Genomic DNA, 26,493 nt, shown 5'->3' on the forward strand with positions numbered 1-26,493 from the left:
ACACACACACACACACACACACACACACACACAGTCAATACCAAACACCTGATGACCATATGCCCAACCAATAGGACTACCACCAATAGGACTACCACCAATAGGACTACCACCAGCCCCTAGCACCCTACAATAAAAAGAGCTCAATCACTCAGTTATATTGGGGAAATCATGACACTCTCTCACACTGTGCTGTGTTTCTTTCATATGATTTCCCTTAGGGCCCCTCAATCTCTACCTGATTGAGTGATGCCTGTGTTTGTGTGAGTGGACAGTGACAGAGTCACAGGCTGTCTTTGTGTGTGCGGACAGGACAGTGTGTGAGTGTGGTCTGGTTAGATGCAGCCTCAGTGCAGGGCTTTGCTCTCGACAGGGGGGCTTTTCAGCCCTCTATTTATGAGCTCTGCTTTACATATTCATTCTGCTACTGTTAAACAAAAGGCAACAGGTCGCCTTCTCCCTCTGAAGCACTCAAAGAGCCACAGAGAGTGTACTGGGGAGCATGTGCAGCTCATGTATTGCTCATCTATTCCCCCCATAACTCCTATCGGGCCCTATCTTGTCCCTTCTAAAAATGGCTGTCTAGGGCAAACCATTATGGTTGTGGCTCTATGACTCGTTCCCTCCTAACAAGCCCATCTCAGGCTGGGAGAGAGAGGGAGAGACAGCTGGGTAGATAGCAGGGCTGTGGTTGTCACGGTGAAGCTGTTTGATTGGCGGATGGGGGGGGTTGATTGATAAGGACCCCCCCTGCTATTCCAGCGACAGCTCCTGTCAGAGAGCCAGCACGTCCTACATCAAATGTATCAACTGGTCCCCTCAACATCCCCCCCCCAACCTACTCCCAAACCACCAAACCTACTTCATCACAGAGGCCCCTAGAGTCACAACTCACAGACACGACTCACAGACACAACTCACAGACACAACTCAGACATGACTCACAGACACAACTCACAGACACAACTCAGACATGACTCACAGACACGACTCACAGACACAACTCACAGACACAACTCAGACATGACTCACAGACACAACTCACAGACACGACTCACAGACACAACTCACAGACACAACTCAGACATGACTCACAGACACAACTCACAGACATGACTCACAGACACAACTCAGACATGACTCACAGACACAACTCACAGACACAACTCAGACATGACTCACAGACACAACTCAGACATGACTCACAGACACAACTCACAGACATGACTCACAGACACAACTCAGACATGACTTAGAGAAGGATAAAATAATTGTTTACTTTCCTGATTACATTGACTGTTTTCGAGTAGACATTTAAGTAACTTTTGTACAAATTATACTAACTGATTTACATAGAAAGTAAGTCATTGTACTTCATTGATTCATAGGAACATTTCTAGCCCCTGGTGAGAGTCAAATGTGTGACAGTACACAAAATGTCCTTAAAAGACATCAGTGTAACCGTTTAGAATATGTCTTATTGTCCATTATGACCTAAATGACATGAAGTGGTGGACTTCATGTGAGGTTGCAGCAGGGCAAGTGTCAGACAAAGCTTCTCATTGACTCTTGTGGCTATTTCAGTTCTCTGATAACAGGAGGGACAGACAGGTTTTTGGGGGGAATGAGGTCGGGGGGAGAGGGAGGGGGACTGGTGGCAGAGTGAGTAGGGTGGGCCATTGGTTCCCAAACCTTTTTGCTTTGACCCACCGAAAGCCTGTTTTACTCCACAACCTATAGGGAACTAACTGTTCAGGAAACACTGACTGATACTGTTGAGTTACTATAGATATTTTTGGGGGGGGTGAATTAGGACAGTGTGTGTACTTAGTTAGAGGCTGTATTGATGTGTGTGTGTGGGGGGGGTATAGGCAGGGCCCTGATGGCTGGTGTGTTGGGGGAGATGAGGGGAGATCGGTCAGTGCGTCTCGCTGGACATTGAGGATATTTCTCTGTGGGTCCGGGTGTTATCCGGGCCTCAGATATGAGGGTCCCCCTGTCAGCGCAGAGGGGTGACGGCCACACCGACAGGGCCGCGGGGAACACAAAGATAACACACCTGATTGACGCCTGAGGGGAGAAAACAGAGAACGTTGCTGGTGGAATGTGCGCTCTGTCGGCTGTCTTCCACCCTTTACCCCCACCCCAGCCGTAGAACATTCCTCAAGGTTCCACCACAGCTCAAAATACAGACTGTTTACCTAATTAGGTATAAACAACAGCGATGGGAGGAAATTCAATATAAATCATTCACAATAGCACATAAATATGACATACTGTAAAAGCTGCAGGAATAAGTTTGGGGGGGGGGGGTGAATTCTTTGTCACGCTACAGACAGCTATATTGGTCCGCTAATAGAGGACTGTTAAAGGCCCAATGCGCTTCTTGTGTGAAAAAAATATCCACAAATATCGATATATATATATTTTTATTTCTATTTATTTATTTGTTGATCTTTCAGGGGGGTGCTGCCCTCAGCACCTCTACTTCCCACAGCTATGACAGAACCGGTGTCATTTGAAAGGTCAAAATAGCATGGTTAAGGATGACACTGATGACATGACAGTTAGCCCTTAAGGAAATGATCTGGTAAGAGTGCCGTAGCTTTGTGTGTTAGCAACAGCAAGGGTTTTAGCAGGGTTGGGCTCAGTTCTGGATTGCAACTGACCTGAAATTCTATTCACGATATACAAATGAGAAATGTTATTCTATGAGAGTTTCTCAGTTTCCGAATGTTTATTTTCAATTCAACCCCAGATCCAATAGAATATCAGATCCAATAAAATATGTATTTTCTCTAGTAGCCTACTGGCTAATGCAGTGGTTACAGTTCTATACCCCACCCACAACCCAACCACTTTTAGGACCCTGAACCCCACCCTTCGCTCCCTGCCCACAGGGTCACACCAGCCCTCATAAGTCAAAGGTTAGACCCTGGGGCGTACAGGCGTGCAGCCTGCCGGGTGGCAGCCGTGATTAGTTCCCCAGGTTGTCTGTGGAGGTAACATTAAGTTGCCATGACGACACACTAAACAACTGGGTTTTACAGTTGGAGGGACACTGGAGGGGATAGTTGGAAGGGGTGGACCTATAGGAGGACGGGCTCATTGTAATGGCTGGAATGGAATTTATACAACGGAGTCAAACATGTGGTTTCCATATGCTTGATGCGTTTGATACCGCTCCATTGATTCCATGCCAGCCATTACAATGAGCTCATCCTATTTACTCCCACCTGCCGCCTCTGGATTTCACAAAGGCCTAGACTAGCACAGCTCAGTTCAGCATAGCACCGCAGCAATCTGCACGAAAACCCCTCACACAGCCATTATGTCATCCTTATTGAGCCCAAATGCATGTATGCCTTATGCCTGCTCTGTGCAGGTTCATGTAGAGTGTGTAGGCTGCAGACTGTGTGGTGTTTCAGACTGCCTGAGCCTCAGCCCCACTGGCCCTACCCTGCAGTCCTGAAGCGCATGGTAAAGACATCAGGCCTTTCCCTTTGAAGGGGACCACTGAAACACAGCAGCTCTCAACATGCTGCGTCTCTCTTTTCAACTCCCCTCTCCCTCCAAATTCCTGCAAGACCCTGCTCCCCTCTGCTTTTTCAATTTACTCCCTCACTCGCAGATCCCTCTTTTCGCTCCCTTTCTCCCTCCTTCCCTGCTGTCAGTCACTCACTCACTCTACTTAACCCCCCTCCCTTTCTCACTTTACTTATTGCTCTCCCTCCCCCATCCCTCCCTCACACTCCTTCTTTCAGTCCTTCTCTGAATGTTTCCGTGAGTGAGGTCATAAGATACTGTATTCTCTGAGTTCTCCGAGCAAATTGATATGGTGCTATGTTGTGGCCATTGAAAATCCCAATCCCTTTCTAGTGATATGTGTCCTGCGCTAGTCTGGAGATAGTGCTACTGTTCAACATTGGTAAAGCAAAGGAAGCATTTAAAGCCTAATTCGTGACTAGACACAAGCAATTACAGTCTTTGTTTCCATGATTGCCGCCCACATGAACTTTTGCATGTGATATTGCGTTCCGTCCCTTAATGACATAAATGGGGGTCCCTCTCTGTTACAGAGGGAGCTAAAATGACAAGATTTGCGTTCTATTAGTTGTACATCCATGACTGTCCACATGGTCTTTAGTAGGTGACATTTGGGGTAGCTCTGTGACATTTGGGGACCGTGTCCCCTGCCGTAGAGGAATGCAGCTTGTCCAGCGTCTGTCAGAGACATCACACATGCTCCTCCACTCAGCTCTCTTCTGCCCATATGGTGCCGCGCTGGCCTCCCAGGAATGTGAACACTGTCACTGCACTGACCTCCGACCAGTTAGGGAAGCCCTCTAATGTCATTGTCATGGTGGGACTTTCCCTCCGCACTGTTAATTCATCTCTGACGTATTGTCTCTCATTTTCTGGAGGGAAGAAAATCTAGGGTGTTAACTGTGGCGCTGTTCCAGAGTTCAGAGATTCAGGTCCAGTGTTTAACCGTCACATGTACAGCACACCCACACAATTCAGGAGACGCATTTGAGAAATGGCATTTCTTTTCAAAGCTGATTTTCTTGAATTTACATTTCTGTTCAGTAACGCACCCCAAACCTGCTTGGTCTTCCACACATTTTGCTTCGGTGGGCTTTTCAAATCAAATAGTGAGCGGAAAAGTGGCATCTTCAGCAACGTTGAACTGCCACTGAATCAAAAGCAATGAGAGGACAAAAGAGGCAATGAGAGGACGAAGAGGGATGTGGAGGAGAGGATATGATAATGGGTGGAGTAGGGGGATTGGCTAGGAGTTGGCTGAGGCAACAGACAAGCGTCAGAGTCCCTAAAGGACGTGGCATCCCCTCTCCTCCCTTCCTCCTCTCTTTCATCCCCTCTAACTTTCAGGCTTCTCCCTTTCCTCCACTGTTGGTTTGGCCTCGCTCTGTCTGTGTAAACCACATTGCACCATGGACAGACAGGAGAGAGAGAGAGAGAGAGAGAGAGAGAGAGAGAGAGAGAGAGAGAGAGAGAGAGAGAGAGAGAGAGAGAGAGAGCGAGAGAAAGGGAAAAGGAGAGGGAGAGAGTTTTGTTCACGTTTATTGGCTTTGTTAAACAGTTAACAATGTTACTTTGGGGATTTTTATGAGACAGCAGGATATCCCACCCATTTCAGGAGACAGGTGCATACGTAGAGAGAGACAGAGAGAGAGAGAGAGAGAGAGAGAGAGAGAGAGAGGACTACATAACACAAACTAAATTACCTCATCTGATGACCTCATCTGATGACCTCATCTGACACTTTCAGCTAGGTATCTGAGAGGTTGTCTGTGAGACAACATATTAAGTAATGACTGAGTCTCTTTATCCAAATAATCTCTATCAGAGGATAACTGACGATACCCAGTAACACAGGACATCACTCTATCTCTCTTTTTCTCCCTCATGCACACACACACACACACACACACACACACACACACACACACACACACACACACACACACACACACACACACACACACACACACACACACACACACACACACACACACACACACACACACACACCACACACACACACAGAGACAATGGCTCCAGTATAAAAGGGTTGAATAAGGACAAGTGAGCTGAATTGGTGTGCTCTCTCTGCTGGATGTTTTGTTCATCTGGCTTAATTCAATTTGACACACATCGTCCACCATTAGGACAGACAGGGTTACCATCAAGTCTTATGTTCCATTAGAAAATATTAATTTTTAATTGAATTAATATCAGAGGATACCGGCGTACTGCATTCTTTGTAGCTTGATGAATTGATTAGATTCACAGTGGTTTGAGTTGGTAGCACTGTGTCAGATTCTCGCATGCAGTTTGGGGGACTTCTGAAGCATCATCACTTTAACACACTATACGTTGTGTGTGTGTGTTTGCTTGTGCATGATTGAAACACACACACAAACTAGCAGGGCATAGAGAGACTATATAAACTCGATATTAACCCCCCCTCTCGCACACACACACCCACACCTCACAGAGAAACCTCTGGTTAGGCATCCATAGAGACCTATCCATAGAGAATTATTCCCCCTCTCTCTCATACACATCCAGGCCACTAGCATGGAGGGTCAGTCTCTCTCATACACATCCAGGCCACTAGCATGGAGGTTTAGTCTCTCTCATACACATCCAGGCCACTAGCATGGAGGGTCAGTCTCTCTCATACACATCCAGGCCACTAGCATGGAGGGTCAGTCTCTCTCATACACATCCAGGCCACTAGCATGGAGGGTCAGTCTCTCTCATACACATCCAGGCCACTAGCATGGAGGGTCAGTCTGAATGAGGAACTTCAGGCACAGTTGGGATTTTAATCACAGGAATACTTCTCCCCCCACCTCACACTATGAGCACCACTGGAGACCATCAGGCTTCCGCCGCTCCTGGCCTTAAACCCACGCAAGTCTGCGCGATGCAATTTGCCAACTGGTGGGAACATTTTCCCACGCTTTTTTCCTTTCCACATAAAGGCCGGACTCTCCATCCTTGCCCCGGCTACCTCACTCCTTCGAATTCTCTTCTTCCTGTGGCATTAGATGTGTTTTTATGTCCCGTCTCGGCCCAGGGGATAAGGACTGTGTGTGTGTGTGTGTGTCTGTGCCTGTGTCTGTGCATAAGCTGAGTCTGGTCTTGCAGCGGGTCTCAGACATTCACTCACTCAGCCCCTCTAATTCTCAGCAGCGGCAGATTGCCAGGTATTTTACTACCTCCCAGCCATGTGTCTGTGTCGCGCTCGTAGCAGCGTGGATGGTGTTAGCAGACGAGAGATGTGAAAAGCAGCCCAGAGACTCATAGGGACCTGTGTGGACGCGCTGAGAACACGGCGCTGAGAACATGGCAATGCTTGGAGGGCATCCAAACCCATCACTCCCACCACCAACATGCTAGACCCCCAACCCTAAGCTTGTGTGTCCGAGACATGGAGTGGACCTAAATGCTCATGCTGGGAAACATGTTAGGCTTCATAGCCACACGTGTGAAAACTGAACTGAAGGTGTGTACAATATGCTAGACTCCAATGCTAAGCGTGTGGGGAAGCACATGGTGGACTGAATATTTATAGTATGAAACATGCTAGAACTCAAGAGCACCCGTGTGATAGGTGTGATACATGCATGAAGTGAATACTACATCTATGACAGAGGGGCAGAACTGTCGCCTCTCTGTGGGACCTAGCATGTCTGGGTCAGTAGAAGTGGGGTTAGGGTGAGGGTTGGAGCCAATAGGCAGGGGCGAATTGAGAGTGTGTGTGGGTCAGTGTGTGTAATTAGAAGTGTGTGTGAGAGAGTGGTGTGTAATCAGGAGTCAGAGGTCACCTTCTGTCTCTCCTAGTGTACAGCTATAGCACACCTTGAAGCGATACTTAGGCATTTTGGCAATGATGTCCGTTACCTACTTCCCCATGGTCAGGTGAACTTGTGGATACCATTTTTATGTCTCTGTGTCCAGTACGAAGGAAGTTAGAGGTAGTTTTGTGAGCCAATGCTAACTAGCATGCTAGCAGATGCCCATAGACTTCCAGTCCTTGCGCTAGCGCTAGTCAGCAACTTCCTTCAAATTGCACACAGAGACATCAATATGGTATCCATGAGTTCATCTGACTCTGGGGAAGTAGATAAGGGGCCTCATTGTCAAAATCCTGAAGTATCCCTTTAACATTATAAAACTTTCCCCTCTCAGAGACCACAGATCCCACAAAGACTGAGTAAACAATGAAACAGCATAGAAATGTTGTGGAATAGAGCATACAACATAAAAATAGACTAGGAATAGACTAGGAATAGACTAGTCTAGGGCACAGTTTAGCGAGCTGGGTATTATTATGGTCTGTTTAACTGGTTCATACACCATTTCTATTGGCATGAGGAGGGAGACTGCTAAAACAAAGGGCAGGACCCACTCCCGTGCTATAGATGCTAAAACAATGGTGTTGCTGGTCGCTCATATGGAATACGTATTACTAGCATGTGTTCAGTGAAAACACATATATCTGGGTGAACCCAACGGGGCTATGAAAGCACCCCTGGCTTTGAGACTGGGAATGGAGCTGCTGTCTGGGGCTCTCAATAAGTAGATGCCAGGGAGAGACCTCTCTCTCTCTCCTTCTCTCTCTCCAGATGGATAAACAGTTGAAAAGCACACCTAATGAGCAGGATGGCTGAGAAAGTCACTGGGGTTGGGTGACTGCAGGTCTATAGGCGATTTCAGAGTGAACTTATGCTTTATTACTATAGCTTTTAAGGTTTTGTATTAGGTTTTAACTATGGTATTGCATACCTAAGGTTTGAGAACGGCATGATGGCAGCTATGACTGACAAGAGGCTGCCATGCATATTCAAATCTAATTTTATTTGTCACATACACCGAATACAACCTTACCGTGAAATGCTTACTTACAAGCACTTAACCAACAATGCAGTTCAATATATTTACTAAATAAACGAATGGAATTAAATAAAAAGTAACACAATAAAATAACAATAACGAGGTTATATACAGGAGATACCGGTACCGAGTCAATGTGTGGGGGTACAGGTTAGTCGAGGTCATTTGTACATGTAGGTAGGGGTAAAGTGACTGTACATAGATAATAAACAGCGAGTAGCAATAGTGTAAAAACAAAGGGGAGGGGAGGGGGTCAATGTAAATAGTCCTGGTGACCATTTGAATAATTGTTCAACAGTCTGTTAAGCTGTTAAGGAGCCTTTTGGTCCTAGACTTGGCGCTCTGGTACCGCTTGCCATGCTGTAGCAGAGAGAACAGTCTATGACTTGGGTGACTGGAGTTTTTGGCTATTTTTTGGGCCTTCCTCTGACACCGCTTAGTATATAGGTCCTGGGTGGCAAGAAGCTTGGCCCCAGTGATGTACTGGGCCGTTCGCACTACACTCTGTAGTGCCTTACAATCAGTTGCCGTACTAGGCGGTGATGCAACCGGTCAGGATGCTCTCGATGTTGCAGCTGTATAACATTTTGAGGATCTGGGGACCCATGCCAAATCTTTTCCGTCTCCTGTGGGGGAACAGGTGTTGTCGGGCCCTCTTCACGACTGTCTTGGTGTGTTCGACCATAAAAATTTGTTGGTGATGTGAATACCAAGGAACTTGAAACTCTCAACCCGCTCCACTACAGCCCTGTTGATGTTAATGGGCCTGTTCGGCCCTCCTTTTCCTGTAGTCCACGATCAGCTCCTATGTCTTGCTCACATTGAGGGAGAGGTTGTTGTCCTGGCACCACACTGCCAGGTTTCTGACCTCGTCCTTATTGCCTACCTTTACCACCTGGGGGGTGGCCCATCAGGAAGTCCAGGATCCAGTTGCAGAGGGAGGTGTTTAGTCCCAGGGTCCTTAGCTTGGTGATGAGCTTTGTCAGTGATCAGGTTGTGTCGTCAGCACTGTTGTGTCGTCAGCAAAATTATTGATGGTGTTGGAGTCATGCTTGGCCACGTAGTCGTGAGTGAACAGGGAGTACCGGAGGGGACTAAGCACGCACACCTGAGGGGCCCCAGTGTTGAGAATCAGCGTGGCAGATGTGTTGTTGCCTACCTTTACCACCTGGGGGGCGGCCCGTCAGGAAGTCCAGGATCCAGTTGCAGAAGGAGGTGTTTAGTCCCAGGGTCCTTAGCTTAGTGATGAGCTTTGTGGACACTATGGTGTTGAACGCTGAGCTGTATATTATGACTTCTGATGACTTCTGTGGATGAGGAACATTTAGCACTTCTGATTGGCCATGATGCTAAAACAAGGATTAATGATCTGTTACCTCGGTCTACCAGCCTTGAATATCTATATCCTCTGTCATTTCATAAATAGTCTAATGAATGTTTAAGTTCTCATGGAGTTTCTGTTTTGTGTCAATTTCTCACGAGAAGAGAGCTGACATGATGATTAGCAAGTTTCTAGTTCCTCCTGGGTGAACATGGTGTTTGTCTTTGTAAGAAAAACTGAGGGAAGGTGTGTGTTTAGCAATTAAATATTTCAGGTCTTATGGGCCCTGTATCACGTCCACTTTAAGTGATGGCATAGATGGAACGGAAAGTAGAGATAGCGGGAGAGAGAAGGAGGAGAGAACAAAGGAGGGGAAAAGAGGTTGTGGGGAGAGTGAAGGATAAGGGCGAAGGTGGGGGGAGAGAGGTAGTGGGGTGGTGAAGAGGGAGCGAGAGAGAGGTGGTGGAGGAGGGATGGTAGTGGGGACCCCCACAGGGCTGCTGATGGATGTGGGGCTCCTGGGGTTAAGGGGAGGGCAGGCAGGCCTTGTGCCGGGCTGCAGTGGCAGCTACCTGCCGCTCATCTCACACACTTGTACACGCACAAACACACACAAACACACAGATAGAGAGAACAAGAAGACAATGCTAATGGGAGGATGGGAAGGGAACATAAATACAAAGCAACTAGCAATGAGAAGTCAGACAGTTCAAGACTTAGGCTAGGCCTAATACTCACAGATTAATCAAGTTCAGCGTAATGAAATTGCCCTCAATTAGAGCTCATCAAATACATAAACCCTTTCATTTTAACAGTCATTACACCTCTGTATAATATTGCTGACCATTATTTAGGGTGATTTTAGAGACTAAAGACTGCGTTAGTTCAATAAATATCTGTTGTTGTTTGCTAGGCTTACTATAATATGTCTTTCTTGTACCAATGTAGGAGAGTAGACAGACATGGTGCCCCCTGGTGGTTCAGATGAGTAACTGCTGGCAGGGTGACATGGACAAATGATAGTGTGATTTGTCAATGACAGTGTTAATAAGTCCATCCATTATAGCGTGCTTCAATAGTCCTCCATGAAAATCAATAATATTTTAGTGCGCACTCACTTTCATGATATGCGGCACCTGATTGAAAGAGGGATCGAAAACATTTGTTGTCTCTGTGTAGTCCAAATAATTTCTTGCCTATTCAGTCTGTTTATTGGATTGATTTACTCAACAGACAACACATAACATATCAATATTAGACACCAGTGCAATTCAATATCGAACGCATACAATGCTTTTACTGTGGGCTATACATTTTTGTTTTCATAATAACAATTACAAAGATATGACTGTAGCCAGGGGTAAAGTTAGGCTACTGGTTGGCCCTACACATTCATTTAAGAGCTAACAAACTTCAAATGATGTCAATCAAACATTAAAAGAGTGGCGGGGCTCTGGGCATCTGTCTGACCATCACGTGGCTGAAACCAAACTCTGGATCTGACCACCTGAAACGCCGGTGCTTGCTGGACCACAACCTAATTAATGGCAGGCAGTCAATAAACCAGAGGTTCTTCCTGGTGATGGATATATTCTAAGGGTCCCATGTAATAAAGGGTGGGGTGGGGTCTGCATTTAAGGGGATAGTTCGGGATTTTGTCAATGAAGCCTTCCCCAAGGTCAGATGAACTTTGGGATACCATTTTTATGACTCTGCATCCAGTATGAAGGACACAGCTTAGTGAAAAGACTGGAAGCCTTCAGGGTGTAGGCTACTCCAATACTTTCAGTCTTTGTGCTAAGCTAGGACTAACCATAGTTAGCATTGGCTCGGAAAACTACCCCTAACTTAAACAAGTTTATTAATAATAAACAAGTTTATTTGGGCTCGTGAGGGGTGCAGTGGTCTAAGACACTGCATCTCAGTGCAAGAGGTATCACTGCAGTACCTGGTTCGAATCCAGGCTGCATCACATCCTGCTGTGATTGGCGGAACAGTTGGGCCCGTTGTCGTCCGGGTTTGGCCAGGGTAAATAAGAATTGTAAATAAGAATTTGTTCTTTACTGACTTGCCTAGTTAAATAAAGGTTCAAATTAAAAAATAAAACATCTGACTGGAGAAGTAGGCTGGATAAAGGGTTTCATTGCCTAAATCCTGAACTATCCCTTTAAGGGGTCTTCGACGCTTCACTTAACCCAAATAAATGAATTGAGTGATTAATTTGAACACTTGGCCTCTAATGGCCCCATTTACCCATCCTAGGTGAGAACGTCCTCTTACACGAAATGTCCACAACGATTAATAATTGTTCTGTCTGATTTCTCTCATAATTAAGTGAGTTTTCGTTGAAGAAGTCTGTTGCATTCGGGACAGTGCGACTGAATGATCAATTGGATAGGCTATTCAATAGGCTATCGTTTCAGTTTGCAGTTATACTGTAAGGTTACATTTTGCAAAGATATTCATGTAGCCTAATGTTTGTTAATCTACCCTAGCTTTCTTCGTTAAAATCCCCAATCTCTACGAGCCCATGAGGAGCATCGGGTGAGAAGCGGCCGTTTAGGCAAGTGGAGATGAATGGTCTCTCTTTATCAAATGAAAGGAGGGGGTGTTTAAAAAAACGTTAATCGCCTGTAATCCTGTTAATATGCCAGTCTCTCACTTTTCTTCGGCAATACACAAGAGACACTGCTAAAAAGTATCCACAGCTAATCCCAGTGACATATCCCAGTTTCATCCAAAAAACGAAAAACATGACATCTAGGCATAATGTAGCTGCGAACTAGGCTATTGCATAACGTTCGCATTGATGGAAAGAGGCTATTGTCCTAAAATGGACTGCAATTTTATGTTTGGATTTTTCTCTTTCAATTTGGAATATACTTTTTAGGATAATCTAGGAACGTTCCTTTAACTCGTTTTTGATTTAATTAATTCAGAGGGTCGTTTCGGTGTAGAAGCGTCATTGCGCGCTAGGTACGCAAGACTCCTGCTTCTCCGCAAGTGTTTACTTTTCCTCAGGTGAAGATATGTTTTAAACACAGGGGGAGGAGGGACGCTTTTGTTCTGCAGAAAAAGGGGGCTTGTTCCTCGCAGATCGCCCTTCCATTTTAACCAGGGGTGTGAGTGCGAACAAGGGGTTGACATTGGAGCCTGCGATGGGAGTAGAGGGGAGACGGGAGTCGCCAGTCCTGCACTACCGAACACTGAAGCAACATCACCCGCTCTGAACGCCCGGGACGCGCACGTTATCCACCACGCAGAAGCCAGATATAAACTCTCTACAACAGGATACACTGGATGATAGCGATTGAGGATTCTCTGAAGGAATTACAAAGAGATAGCTATCTGCAGCAAATTAACTGTCATCTTCATTGGCATCGGATGACCTTGCATTTGTATCCTTATTATTAGGAAACTCATCCAGCGCTTTCTTTGCCAAAACTTGAATGCACCTCTCTTCTAAGTAAGTGCACTTATACGTTGCTAGTCGAGAGGGCCTCCTGACAGATAGACAGTTATTATCAATAATCAATTATCATTAATCATTATTATCAATTATCATTGTCAAAGTTTCACATTATACTGTCAAGGTTGTCGATCAGTTGTGAGCGCCAGCCTTGCCAAAACAGGCTATGGACATTTATTTGACATGAAATGCACACACATTTTTTACAAAACAAATAATAGGCTTAACCACTTCTTCCACCATCTTTGATCGTTTGGGATTTTAATGAAGTTTTTGAAGAGCGACGACTTAATCAATTGCAACCGAAACCAGTGTTTCACACAGCTTACCTTCACCAAATAACCTCGGAACACTGCAAGCCCTGTGGTCTGTATTTGTCGAAGGAACAATCAACACGATCAATATGCGACGCCTCCCTTCCCGGTTGAGTTATCTGTGAGTATTTCCTGCGAGTCTCAGTTATACTTCTGTTGATTCATGTTTGATTAATGTGCCCTAATGAATTATAACTCATTAATTATTCTATTTTTTTTCAGGTTCCTACACTTCTTCGCATTCTGTTACTATGCTCAGGTATGTTCATATGCATGCTTTGAAATAGCCCAAATATTTTGTATATCAGCAGGCATTGTGAAAATAATATAGCATTCTTGATTATGATTTTAAATATCTCACGCGTTTTCGGTTAATTTGCCAATAATTTACAAACTGTTCAGTCTATCAGTGGATTATTGGATACAATTGTAAATCTCCTTGAATGACAGGTCATTATTTTACGCATCTTGAAAATTCGTATAACTAACCTACATCAAATGTCACTGTTAAAACATATGGTTAGGTTTCTGGGGCTGAAAGCACGGTGTAATAATAGCGAGCAGTGAGGGAGAGAGAGCGACGAGAGATCATATAATTTGTGATATAACGAGACATCAGTTGTGTCCCACCGCGCAAGGGGCAGCGGGCGCGCTGCATGCCGCCCGCGTCACATTTTGGCACGGTATATATTGCGAACATACTGGCCTGGCGCAGGATGCGTGGGCACAGAATGGGCATCGCGTGGGGAAAGGAGAGTCTGTGAAAAATGTCGTGGGGTTCAAATATAAAGGCCAAAGTTCATTCCTTCGTTGTCCTCCTTGGAACAGAATGAGGGCCTATGGCTAAGTGTCAAATAGGGAAGCTTTTAATATAGGCATGAATATGTCAATTTGCTCCGTTTAATGTGAGGGAAATAATAAACATTTATTATGTAGGCTATAGCCTGTTTGATATTTTGGACATGTTTTTTTAGCGTCTACCTCGACTCACTTTACGCACAAGCTGTTGTAGATTGCGCGCTCTTTTTAATTTCTAGGTTTTCATGCTTTAATTATGCATGCATAGTTTAAGGAACTGTAGGCCTTTGTATCGGCGGTATATTCATGTGGTCTATTGCATGTTATAAAGTTATGTGTTACTATAGCCAATAATGGCAAGTAGACCTAAAGAACATGGGAAACATCTCTCCAAACTGGCTTCTGTTGGTTTTAGAGCTAAATAATGATGCTATTATTGCTTAGTACATACGCTACTGTAATTACATTGAAGCAATTTTTGCAAATACTGATTGTGATGACATTTAATTTCTGACAGGTAACCAATCAGTCCCCGCCTAATTTCACGCAGCATGTAAGCGAGCAGAGCAAGGTGACAGACCGTGTGAGCCGCAGGTTAATTCGGACCTATCAACTTTACAGCCGAACCAGCGGGAAGCACGTGCAGGTTCTGCCCAACAAGAAGATCAACGCCATGGCAGAAGATGGAGACATACACGGTAAGCCCAATATCCAAACTTTATGGATTTGTTTCAAGTTCCTCACATTTTTTGGTCGGTTTTAACTTGCCGAAATCCATTATTAATATTTCTAAAACTCTAAACTAACCTACTAAAATAAACGTATGTCTACAACAGGCTTAGGCTATGCCTATATAGGCACAGGGCCTAAAGGCCAATTTTGGCATAACAAACTATCATGTGCAAGAGCCAAATGCTTACTGTGAATTCTACAGAAGTTATTTTTCTGTCGTTTTTGACAGTAAATAACACGGCTACTGTATCAGCTGGTATTGCTAAGAAGAGGCCGCGGACCGACAAAATTGTCAAATGGATTGAAGATTGTGCTGTAGGTGATTCTCCAGAGAGACTCATGTCTGGAAGAGCCATTAGAAATAATCATCCTTCAACCTCCTGAACATTTCCTGCATAGCTCTCCTGCTCTCTCTTTCCGCTGACCAGCTTCAGAACCAAAATAGGGCCCGCCGAATTTTCAACCAGCCCGCCTGCATTTTACGCAGTTTCCCCTGGCCAGCCAGTCAACATTTAGCCTTCTCTATTATCTTTGCATATTCACAAATGAACTATATTTTTCAAACTTGGATTTTATATTTTAAAAGGAAGTCCATTTTTTTGTGATTTTTCATTGGGCTATTCCCATTGCCATAAAATGGTGTTAGATTTAAACATAATTAGGCAGCAAACTGGACCTTTGACTCTGTGTGTATGCTGCTGTAGGTCCTGTCTAATGTGGTGTGTGAATACACTTGTGTGTGTGTTTGTGGTTTGCAGCAGAGGGTGTGGAGGTCACCTATGCCAGTACCACCTGTACCATGGTAGCAGGTTGTATGTGTGGATCTAAAGCTGTGGCTTGGATGAGGCGTTTATTGTTTAGCCCCACACCAACCATCTAACCACAACCTCAATTATAGCAGTAACTCAATGACCACTTGGGTGTGCATGGATCAGAGAGTGGTTAGAATCTCTAAGGGACTTACAAGTGGCTAACATTTTGAAACGACATTATGCCTATCTGTTGAATTTTGATTTGTGTAGCACAAGAACAGAGGTTGAGCAGTAAAATGATCAGATGCACCAAGGGTTATTCATTTCTCCAAATGTTGGTCCAGGAATGTGTGTCATCATCATGTAGGTAGGGGGATGGGAAACCCAGGACAGTAGGGGCTGCCTTGGCAGAAGCTAATGGGGACCCTAATAAAATACTAAATCATAACTCTTAGTAAGCCTTTGAAAAGTTTATTTATAATGGCTAGGTAGGCATTGTGTGCCTCTGTGGAAGGCAACAACAAAATAGATAAACATATTTTAGTTTGGAAAATAAGGATATCGGTGTTATCAATCTTAGAAGCAGTTGTGAGACTTACAGCATCTATAAACACATATTAAGATAAGCCATTTAACACACTTCTATTTATGTCCATCTGTCTCCAGGCGTGATCTATGATAGAGATGAATGTGGTGCTTATGTGTGACGGGAGTACAGATTTAGAGAAAAAAGTTGATAGTCCTTCCAGGATGGCCTCTTTAGTTTTCAAAGAATTGAGGTACACATGTTTTTATGATTCTGCAAGATTTTAAGCTCGCATAAATCCTCAGGAATGGTCCCCACAGGTTTTGTGTGTGTGTGTGTGTGATATATAGAATTTTCTCTTGTAAAAATAGAAACTGAATCAGCTTAACCATGTCTTTAAGCAACATCCTATTACTAACAGTGCATAAGCCCTGGTTCATAATAAAACTCCTTTGTTTCCTCAGCCAAACTCGTCGTGGAGACAGACACGTTTGGAAGTCGCGTGCGGATTAAAGGAGCAGAGACAGGATTCTACATCTGCATGAACAAGAAGGGAAAGCTGATCGGGAAGGTAAGGAGAAAAATTCCTTTGTGCACTGCACTGGGGGTTATGATCTATGGTAATGCCAGTGTGCTGCCCTTTTCCATTGGCTCTGTTTTCAAGCTTCTTAGGCTGTGGTTCCAAGGTTTGATTATATTGTAGTTCTGTTTGGGTTTTCTAAGACTTGTGGTTTTGTATGGCGACTCGGCAGCAGTTCTCACCATAGTTCAGTGTGGCTATGGTTCTGTTTGGTGGTTCCCTACAGATATAGCTCCAGGACTGTCCACCTCTGGTATGTTCTGCATGGGAGAAGGTTAGAGTCATTGTATGTTGTTGGAAGTCACCTCCTCTGTGTAGCGTATTGTGGGTTTGAGGGTGTCTCTGCTCCTCTCTCGCTGTGCTGGCTAATAAACAGGGCTGCCATCTCCGCCCCCCTACAGAACCCTGCCAGGTGCACCATCTGCCCTGAGCTGCCTCTCTCTGCCATACCGGCCCAGCAACAGCCTGTGTGTGTGTTTGAACGACTGTATGTGTATATTTGTGTATGTTGCACTTGCTTTCTGGCTGCATGCGATGCTAGATTTATTTTTAACAGCCCATTTTGTCCAGCTAGGTTATTGAGCAGGTTTAGCTACGTTAGTGTTGCCGGTGTGTGACGTGTCACAGACCAGTGGAGGTTGGGCTGGAGGGGCTGTGGGAGGACACCAGGGCCTAGCAACTGCTCATAGTACAAGAGGACAACCCCCCCCCCGTCACCCTCAATGTAGAATACTAGATCAACAGAAATAACATTCACCCCGTCGTACCATTTCTCAAAATGTAGAGATAGAATAAATGCAAGACAACCATGTATTTGATTGTACCAAAGGGAGACTAGAGTCGTTTATTTCAGGATCTACTGATTGATATTAAAGTCGATGAGCCCTCTGTGGTTCGATTCAGCCATGCCACAAACGAGACAGTGTAGTGCTAAGTAGAAGGAAATCCACACATGAAGCTGATAAAGAATTTGAACTCCTCAGGTATTTCTGCTATGATGGCATGTCTTAGGCTGCTAACTCTTGAGTGGTCCTCATGAATGCGTCTCTGTGTTTACTGAGGAGGGAGACTCATTGCTTACTGTCATCCCCTCTCTCTGATCTGAGCCTGTAATGACTGTAGCATATGCTTCATGCGTGTGGAGAGCGCTGCGTGCACACGTGTTTGTGTGTGTGTGTGCGCAGGGGCATACTGTTCGGGGTAGCCTTCTTACATCTGATATTTCCTATCTGTAAATCTTCATAGAAAGCTCCTTCAGATGCTCCGACTGACCTTGTGTGTGTGTGTGTGTGTGTGTGTGTGTGTGTGTGTGTGTGTGTGTGTGTGTGTGTGTGTGTGTGTGTGTGTGTGTGTGTGTGTGTGTGTGTGTGTTTGTGTTTGTCTTTCAAAGAAAAATGGGCAAGGCCGCGACTGCATCTTCTCAGAGATTGTCCTGGAGAATAACTACACGGCGCTGAGGAACGCACGCTTCGAGGGTTGGTACATGGCGTTCACCAGACGTGGACGCCCCCGGAAAGGCTCGCAAACACGGCAGCACCAACGCGAGGTCCATTTTATGAAACGACTGCCTCGGGGATCCAATCCCACTCATCCGGCCCAGCACAAGGCCTTTGACTTCGTCCACTACCCCTTCAGCCCCAGGACTAAACGCACACGCTACTCAGCCGAAGGCTGAGGGGGGCAGAGAGGGTGAGACAGAGGATAATAAACACTGACTGAAGCAAGAATTAACTCCTCTTTCCAAAACCTCTAGAGACATTTTTTTGTACTGAGCGTTACTATACCTAACATGTAGTTTTTCTATTTTTTTCAAAAAGTACATTTTTTAAAGAAAAAACCCATAACAAATATATTTTTGTACCTGATACTTTTAGTACTGATGTGTTGTCTTTAGATGCACATAACTCATCATCTGACATTTTGGGTGCTGACATTTTAGTAAAGCGTGGACTTTGTATTGTCTCTCTGTATTTTGGGTTGTGTTTTCGCTTTTGTTTGACTGTTCAGAGTCGTTTGGACTCACACCTGCTGCTCCAAGAGACTTGAAGGGCCCTGATCGACCGCACTGCCAGAAAATGCTGCGTTCAGAGACACATACAGTACACACACACACACACACACACACACACACACACACACACACACACACACACACACACACACACACACACACACACACACACAAACACAAACACAAACACACACAGCATCAATGCTGCATTCAGGAGCGCCATGTTGAGTAACGTTGCGTTCAGTATCACACACAGCCCCAACACCTCTGTTGAATGCTGTGGTGTGACCTTGCTACTTTGGGAATTCTATAGAGACAAACACAGTTAAAGCAAACAGAGCTTTAAGTACACACAATGGAAAATGTGGCAGCTACATTGATAATCACAGGTTTCCTGCTATGGTTATAACTGTAAATTAGAGGTGTAAAAATGCATTGATATGTCGGAAACCCCCTTTGTTTTTGTTACCCTGTCTGTTTTTATACATATATAAATCTATTTTTATTTTAAGGATGTGTACAAATAATTTTAATGATGGATTATTTATTTAAAATGTGTAATAAATGTACATTAGAATACTGATATTAAACTCTTGTTTGTTATGTGGTTGTTTTACACACTTTGAACCAACCACCTTCGGAACAGTAGGGGTGTGTGGGTAAAATCACTGGAGAAGCCAGAAAAAAAAGCCATATTGCAACCTATGTGTTGTGATAATTGCGTTGTTCGCTCTATAACCTGTTAGTTCATATGTCTTGCCACCGTGATAAATACTGTATGCCTAAGGCCGAGACAATAAGTAGACACAGTGGCAGAATAAATTCAACCGTACATTTGATTCATCACAAAACTGGAGAGCAACCTCTGTCTGGTGAAGTCCATAAAGCATATTTATTGCATGACCTACAGCACGGTGAAGTAAGTTAATGTTTCCGACATTTTTGAACTACTAAACAACTATTGATTTAGAACCACAGAGAGTTACCACAAGTCGCAAAGAAAACAGGAGCTGCCTCCACTATTCCAGCACCATTTCAACTTCAACATTTCAACATCATCAAATCCCATAAACTTAGTCTACTACAGTGACAACTAAAAGATACCAAAAACAATTTAGTCCAATCGACATAAGCTAAATATGACGGGGCTGTCCATGATTTAGATATTTTTTTGTGGTATGTGTGTGCGTTCGCTCAAGTAGAAAAAACATGTTGACTCATCCTACGTGTAGACAAACGCCAATGCCATCCTCTCTTTCATGTTGACAAAATGGTCTATCACTCTTTTATTTTTGGTCGTCCTAGGTTACCTGTCTTAAATGCTTACCTCCTTTCATGGGTAACGTTAGCTAGTTAACATTAGCCTTCTACATCTAACTACATATTGAACTTCCATCCTCTCAGTCAAGGGGCACAATGTGTGCATTTATGGTTGGATCAGAATCGACATTATAATCATTGGCCAGTACAGAGAATTAAGTCCAAATCCCTATCTCTATCCATGGCTAATTTAGGAAAGGGTCAATTTTAACTAGCTAGCTAGCCACCAGAGGACAACAACACATTGAGATGCAACAATTCAAGTAGTTTCTGTCAGTTACGTATTTCTGTAAATGCGATGTGATAGGAGTGAAGCCAAATCCAAACCGGCTTTTTTTAGGACCATTCACAGATGAGCTCTCAGTTTAGCACAACGCTGATTGGCTATTATTTTATACTTTTTTTATCAAGGGAGGCCAAATGCTTACTGGCTTGCCTTGCATTCAATGCTACGGGCGGCAACAATGTCATACTCTTTTTGACCAGACAGCATCAGATAGATGGCCTACACATACAGAGACAGAGGGTCGCTGTTTCGCTCGCTCAGATACATTCAGCTGAAGGAAAATGATGAAACAGAAAGACGAAAGATAAATCATTTTATATGTTTTTTGGGGGTTTCCCTTGGCATCATGAATACACGCCTCTGCTTGGGAAGTGGGAGTATCGTTCATGCATGCGCACAAGCGCACAGGCACACACACACACACACACACACACACACACACACACACACACACACACACACACACACACACACACACACACACACACACACACACACACACACACACACACACACACACGGCACTTGGATCACATCAGCATTCTAATGATATATAACACAGAAGGTCATCCCTTCCCAGCCTTCAAATCCTTTATGCATACATCATGTCGTTTCCATGAGTTGATCTTAGAAATGTGAACTGTAAAGTGGGAAATGTTTTCGTCCTCTAACCTTGCACTCAAAAATTATATATCTGTAAAGTTTGATAGAGAGTTAGGTATAGATTTCCTCCTGCTCTGCCCTGTTTGGAATGCAACTCTTAGCCCCCTCGAAGGCCAAGCAGCAGTCTATAGCAAGCAGTGTGAGACTACAGCAGGTCATTGATGTTGGAGCCCTTTAGCAGATAGCAGTGTGTTGGTCTTCTACTGGTTGGTCCTCCAGAGACGATAGCAGTGTGTTTGTTTAATTAAGGCTTTTGGTTTCTCCAGGTTCAGTAACTGTCTCCCAGTGTCTCCTCGTATGCAGACGGCTGTTTTTCTTTCATCTCATTCCTTTAACACCCCAGGTCTTAATCTGATTGGACAGCCCTGGTGTGTGTGTGTGTGTGTGTGTTTATAATCTGATTGGACAGCTCCGGTGTGTGTTTGTTTGTTTGCTGACAGTGTCCTCATGGGTGGAGAGCTGTGCTGAGTGAGGGACTTCGGGTTCTGACAACTCCTTCGCCACAGGGATTCAGTTCCTTCCAACAAGTTGTCTTCCGACCCCTTCTGCTGCCCTTGCTCCCGCTTATCAGACTAAGCTGAAGTCTCTTGCTACAGAAGGCTCTCTTGATGCAGCTCTGCATGGCAGAACAAGACCTGGTGATGCATCTCTGGAAAAGATAAAACAGAACGAGGGACGGCCAAGCGCAGTAGGCAGCTGTTCCATCTGCCGAGCGGTGTAGAATCGGAGGGACATGAACACAAAGACGACGTCCGATATTCTGGTCAGAGGCACTCAGTTGCACTTGGCCACCCATCGTTCTGGTGTGTGTTCAGAGTAAGGCCTTTTGGTTGAGCTCTGTATGGCAGAGCGAGGCCTGGTCTAATGTTGGAACGCTGTATAGGGCAAGGCACAGGTTAGCATGGCAGGCTTCAAATCAAAATCAAATCACATACACATATTTAGCAGATGTTATTGCGGGTGTAGCGAAATGCCTGTGTTCCTAGCTCCAACAGTGCAGTAGTATCTAACGATTCACAACAATACACACAAATCTAAAAGTAAAAGAATGGAATTAAGAAATATATGAACATTAGATTGAGCATTGACTAAAATACAGTAGAATAGAATACAGTATATACATATGAGTTGAGTAAAGCAGTATGTAAACATTATTTAAACATTATTAAAGTGACTAGTGTTCCATTATTAAATTGGCCAGTGATTCCAAGTCTATGTATGTAGGGCAGCAGCCTCTAAGGTGCAGGGTTGCGTAACCGGTTGGAAGCCGGCTAGTGATGGCTATTTAACAGTCTGATGGCCTTAAGATAGAAGCTGTTTTTCAATCTCTCGGTCCCAGCTTTGTTGCACCTGTACTGACCTCGAGTGGTTGACGTCCTTAATGATCTTTTTGGCCTTCCTGTGACATCGGTTGCTGTAGGTGTCCTGGAGGCCAGGTAGTTTGCCCCCGGTGATACGTTGGGAAGACCACACCACCCTCTGGAGAGCCCTGCGGTTGCGGGTGGTGCAGTTGCCGTACCATGCGGTGATCAGAATTGTGCATCTGTAAAAGTTTGTGAAGGTTTTAGGGGCCAAGCCAAATTTCTTCAGCCTCCTGAGGTTGAAGATGCACTGTTGCGCCTTCTTCACCACACTGTCTTTGTGGGTGGACCATTTCACATCGTCAGTGATGTATGCCGAGGGACTTGAAGCTTTTCACCTTCTCCATTGCGGTCCCGTCGATGTGGATAGGGGTGTGCTCCCTCTGCTGTTGCTTTGTTGATGTTGAGTGAGAGGGCCCTCAACTACTCCCTGTAGGCTGTCTCGTTATTGTTGGTAATCAGGTCTACTACTGGATGATTGAGTTGGAGGCGTGCGTGGCCACACAGTCATGGGTGAACAGGGAGTACAGGAGGGGGCAGAGCACGCACCCTTGTGGGGCCCCTGTGTTGAGGAGGTGTTGTTTCCTACCTTCACCACCTGGGGGCGGTCTGTCAGGATGTCCAGAACCCAGTTGCACAGGGCGGGGTTCAGACCCAGGGCCCCGAGCTTAATGATGAGCTTGGAGTGTACTATGGTGTTGAATGCTGAGCTATAGTCAATTAACAGCATTTTTAATTAGGTATTCCTCTTGTCCAGATGGGATAGGGAAGTGTGCAGTGAGATGGCGATTGTATCATCTATGGATCTTTTGGGGCGGTAAGGAAATTGAAGTGGGTCTAGGGTGTCAGGTAAAGTAGAGGTGATATGATCCTTAACTAGCCTCTTAAATGATGACAGAAGTGAGTGCTACAGGGCGATGATCATTTGGATAGGTTACGTTTGCTTTTTTGGGAACAGGAACAATGGTGGACATCTTAAAGCAAGTGGGGACATCAGACTGGGATAGGGAGTGATTGAATATGTCCGTAATCACTCCAGCCAGCTGGTCTGCGCATGCTCTGAGGACGCGGCTAGGGATGCCGTCTGGGCCGGCAGCCTTGCAGGGTTAACACGCTTAAATGTCTTACTCACATCAGCCACGGAGAAGGAGAGCACATAGTCCTTGGTAGCTGGCCACTCGGTGGCACTGTGTTATCCTCAAAGCAGGTGAAGAAGTTGTTTAGCTTATTCGTCAATGTTATTCTCAGAGGCTACCCGGAACATATCCCAGTCCGCGTGATCAAAACAATCTTGAAGCATGGATTCTGATTGGTCAGACCAGCGTTGAATAGACCTTAGCACAGGTACTTCCTGTTTGAGTTTCTGCCCATAGGAAGGGAGAAGCAAAATAGAGTTGTGATCAGATTTGCTGAAGGGAGGGCCTTGTAGGCATTTTGAAAAGTTGAGTAGCAGTGGTCCAATGTTTTCCCAATGTGAGTACTACAGTCAATGTGTTGGTAGAACATCAGTAGCGTTTTCCTCAAATTTGCTTTGTTTAAATCCCCAGCTACAATAAATGTGGCCTCATGATATGTAGTTTCCAGTTTGCATAAACTCCAGTGTAGATCTTTTTCGGGGTGTCCTGGTATCGGTTTGAGGGGGAATATACACGACTGTGACTATAACCGAAGAGAATTCTCTTGGGAGGTAATAAGGTCAGCATTTGATTGTGAGGTATTCTAGGTCGGGTGGACAAAAGGACTTGAGTTTCTGTATGTTATCACAATCACACCATGAGTAGTTACAGTTGAAGTCAGAAGTTTACATACACTTAGGTTGGAGTCATTAAAACTTGTTTTTCAACCACTCCACAAATTTCTTGTTAACAAACTATAGTTTTGGCAAGTCAGTTAGGACATCTACTGTGTGCATGACACAAGTAATTTTTCCAACAATTGTTTACAGACAGATTATTTCACTTATAATTCACTGTATCACAATTCCAGTGGGTCAGAAGTTCACATACACTAAGTTGACTGTGCCTTTAAACAGCTTGAAAAATTCCAGAAAATTATGTCATGACTTTAGAAGCTTCTGTTAGGCTAATTGACATCATTTGAGTGTATTGGAGGTGTACCTGTGGATGTATTTAAAGGCCTACCATCAAACTCAGCGCCTCTTTGCTTGACATCATGGGAAACGCAAAAGAAATCAGCCAAGACCTCCCCCCAAAAATTGTAGACCTCCACAAGTCTGGTTCATCCTTGGGAGCAATTTCCAAACGCCTGAAGGTACCATTTTCATCTGTACAAACAATAGTACGCAAATATAAACACCATGGGACCACGCAGCTGTCATACCGCTCAGGAAGGAGACGCATTCTGTCTCCTAGAGATGAATGTACTTTGTTGCGAAAAGTGCAAATCAATCCTAGAACAACAGCAAAGGACCTTGGGAAGATTCTGGAGGAAACAGGTACAAAAGTATCTATATCCACAGTAAAACGAGTCCTATATCACCTGAAATGCCGCTCAGCAAGGAAGAAGCCACTGCTCCAAAACTGCCATAAAAAAGCCAGACTACGGTTTGCAACTGCACATGGGGACAAAGATCGTATTTTTTGGTGAAATGTCCTCTGGTCTGACAAAAATAGAACTGTTTGGCCATAATGACCATCGTTATGTTTGGAGGAAAAAGGGGGAGGCTTGCAAGCCGAAGAACACCATCCCAACCGTGAAGCACGGGGGTGGCAGCATCATGTTGTGGGGTGCTTTGCTGCAGGAGGGACTGGTGCACTTCACAAAATAGATGGCATCATGAGGGTGGATATATTGAAGCAAAATATCAAGACATCAGTCAGGAAGTTAAAGCTTGGTCGCAAATGGGTCTTCCAAATGGACAATGACCCCAAGCATACTTCCAAAGTTGTGGCAAAATGGCTTAAGGACAACAAAGTCAAGGTATTGGAGTGGCCATCACAAAGCCCTGACCTCAATCCTGTAGAAAATGTATGGGCAGAACTGAAAAAGTGTGTGCGAGCAAGGAGGCCTACAAACCTGACTCAGTTACACCAGCTCTGTCAGGAGGAATGGGCCAAAAGTCACCCAACTTATTGTGGGAAGCTTGTGGAAGGCTACCCAAAACGTTTGACCCCAAGTTAAACAATTTAAAGGCAATGCTACAAAATACTAATTGAGTGTATGTAAACTTCTGACCCACTGGGAATGTGATGAAAGAAATAAAAGCTGAAATAAATCATTCTCTCTACTATTATTCTGACATTTCACATTCTTAAAATAAAGTGGTGATCCTAATTGGCCGAAGACAGGGAATTTTTACTAGGATTAAATGTCAGGAATTGTGAAAAACTGAGTTTAAATGTATTTGCTTAAGGTGTATGTAAACTTCCGACTTCAACTGTATTTATGACACATACACCCCCGCCTTTGTTCTTCCTGGAGAGTTCTTTATTCCTGTCTGCGTGATGTACTGAGAACCCAGATGGCTGTATGGACAGGGACGGTATATCCCGAGAGAGCCATGTTTCCGTAAAACAGAGTATGTTACGATCCCTGATGTCTCTCTGGAAGGAGATCCTCGCCCTGAGCTCGTCTACTTTATTATCCAGAGACTGAACATTAGTGAGTAATATACTTGAAGCAGTGGATGGTGTGCATGCCTCCTGAGTCAGACTAGAAGTCCACTCCGAATTCCTCTTCTCCACCGGCGGTGGAGCAGCCTCTGGAATAAGTTAAATTGCCCTGGGGGTACAAACAAAGGATCCAATTCGGGAAAGTCGTGTTCCTGGTCGTAATGCTGGTGAGTTACCACCGCTCTGATATCCAAAAGTTATTTCCGGCTGTATGTAATAACACAAAAATCATTCTTGGCTAATAATGTAAGAAATAACACACACAAAAAACGAAATACTGCAAAGTTACTTAAGAGCT

General features: G+C 44.6%; 1 protein-coding gene across 1 annotated transcript; it reads left to right on the top strand.

Annotated features, from left to right (window-relative positions):
* Positions 1–12,744: 12,744 nt before the first annotated feature.
* fgf8a (fibroblast growth factor 8a) lies at positions 12,745–19,506 on the top strand. The gene is made up of 5 exons (XM_014154007.2): positions 12,745–13,655; positions 13,757–13,793; positions 14,850–15,030; positions 16,807–16,913; positions 18,313–19,506. Exons 1-5 carry the CDS (start codon positions 13,624–13,626, stop codon positions 18,595–18,597), a joined length of 642 nt encoding a protein of 213 aa, XP_014009482.1. The 5' UTR covers positions 12,745–13,623; the 3' UTR covers positions 18,598–19,506.
* The last annotated feature ends 6,987 nt before the right edge of the window (positions 19,507–26,493 follow it).

Source organism: Salmo salar, chromosome ssa18, assembly GCF_905237065.1.
Source record: "Salmo salar chromosome ssa18, Ssal_v3.1, whole genome shotgun sequence".
Classification (NCBI taxonomy): Eukaryota; Metazoa; Chordata; class Actinopteri; order Salmoniformes; family Salmonidae; genus Salmo; species Salmo salar.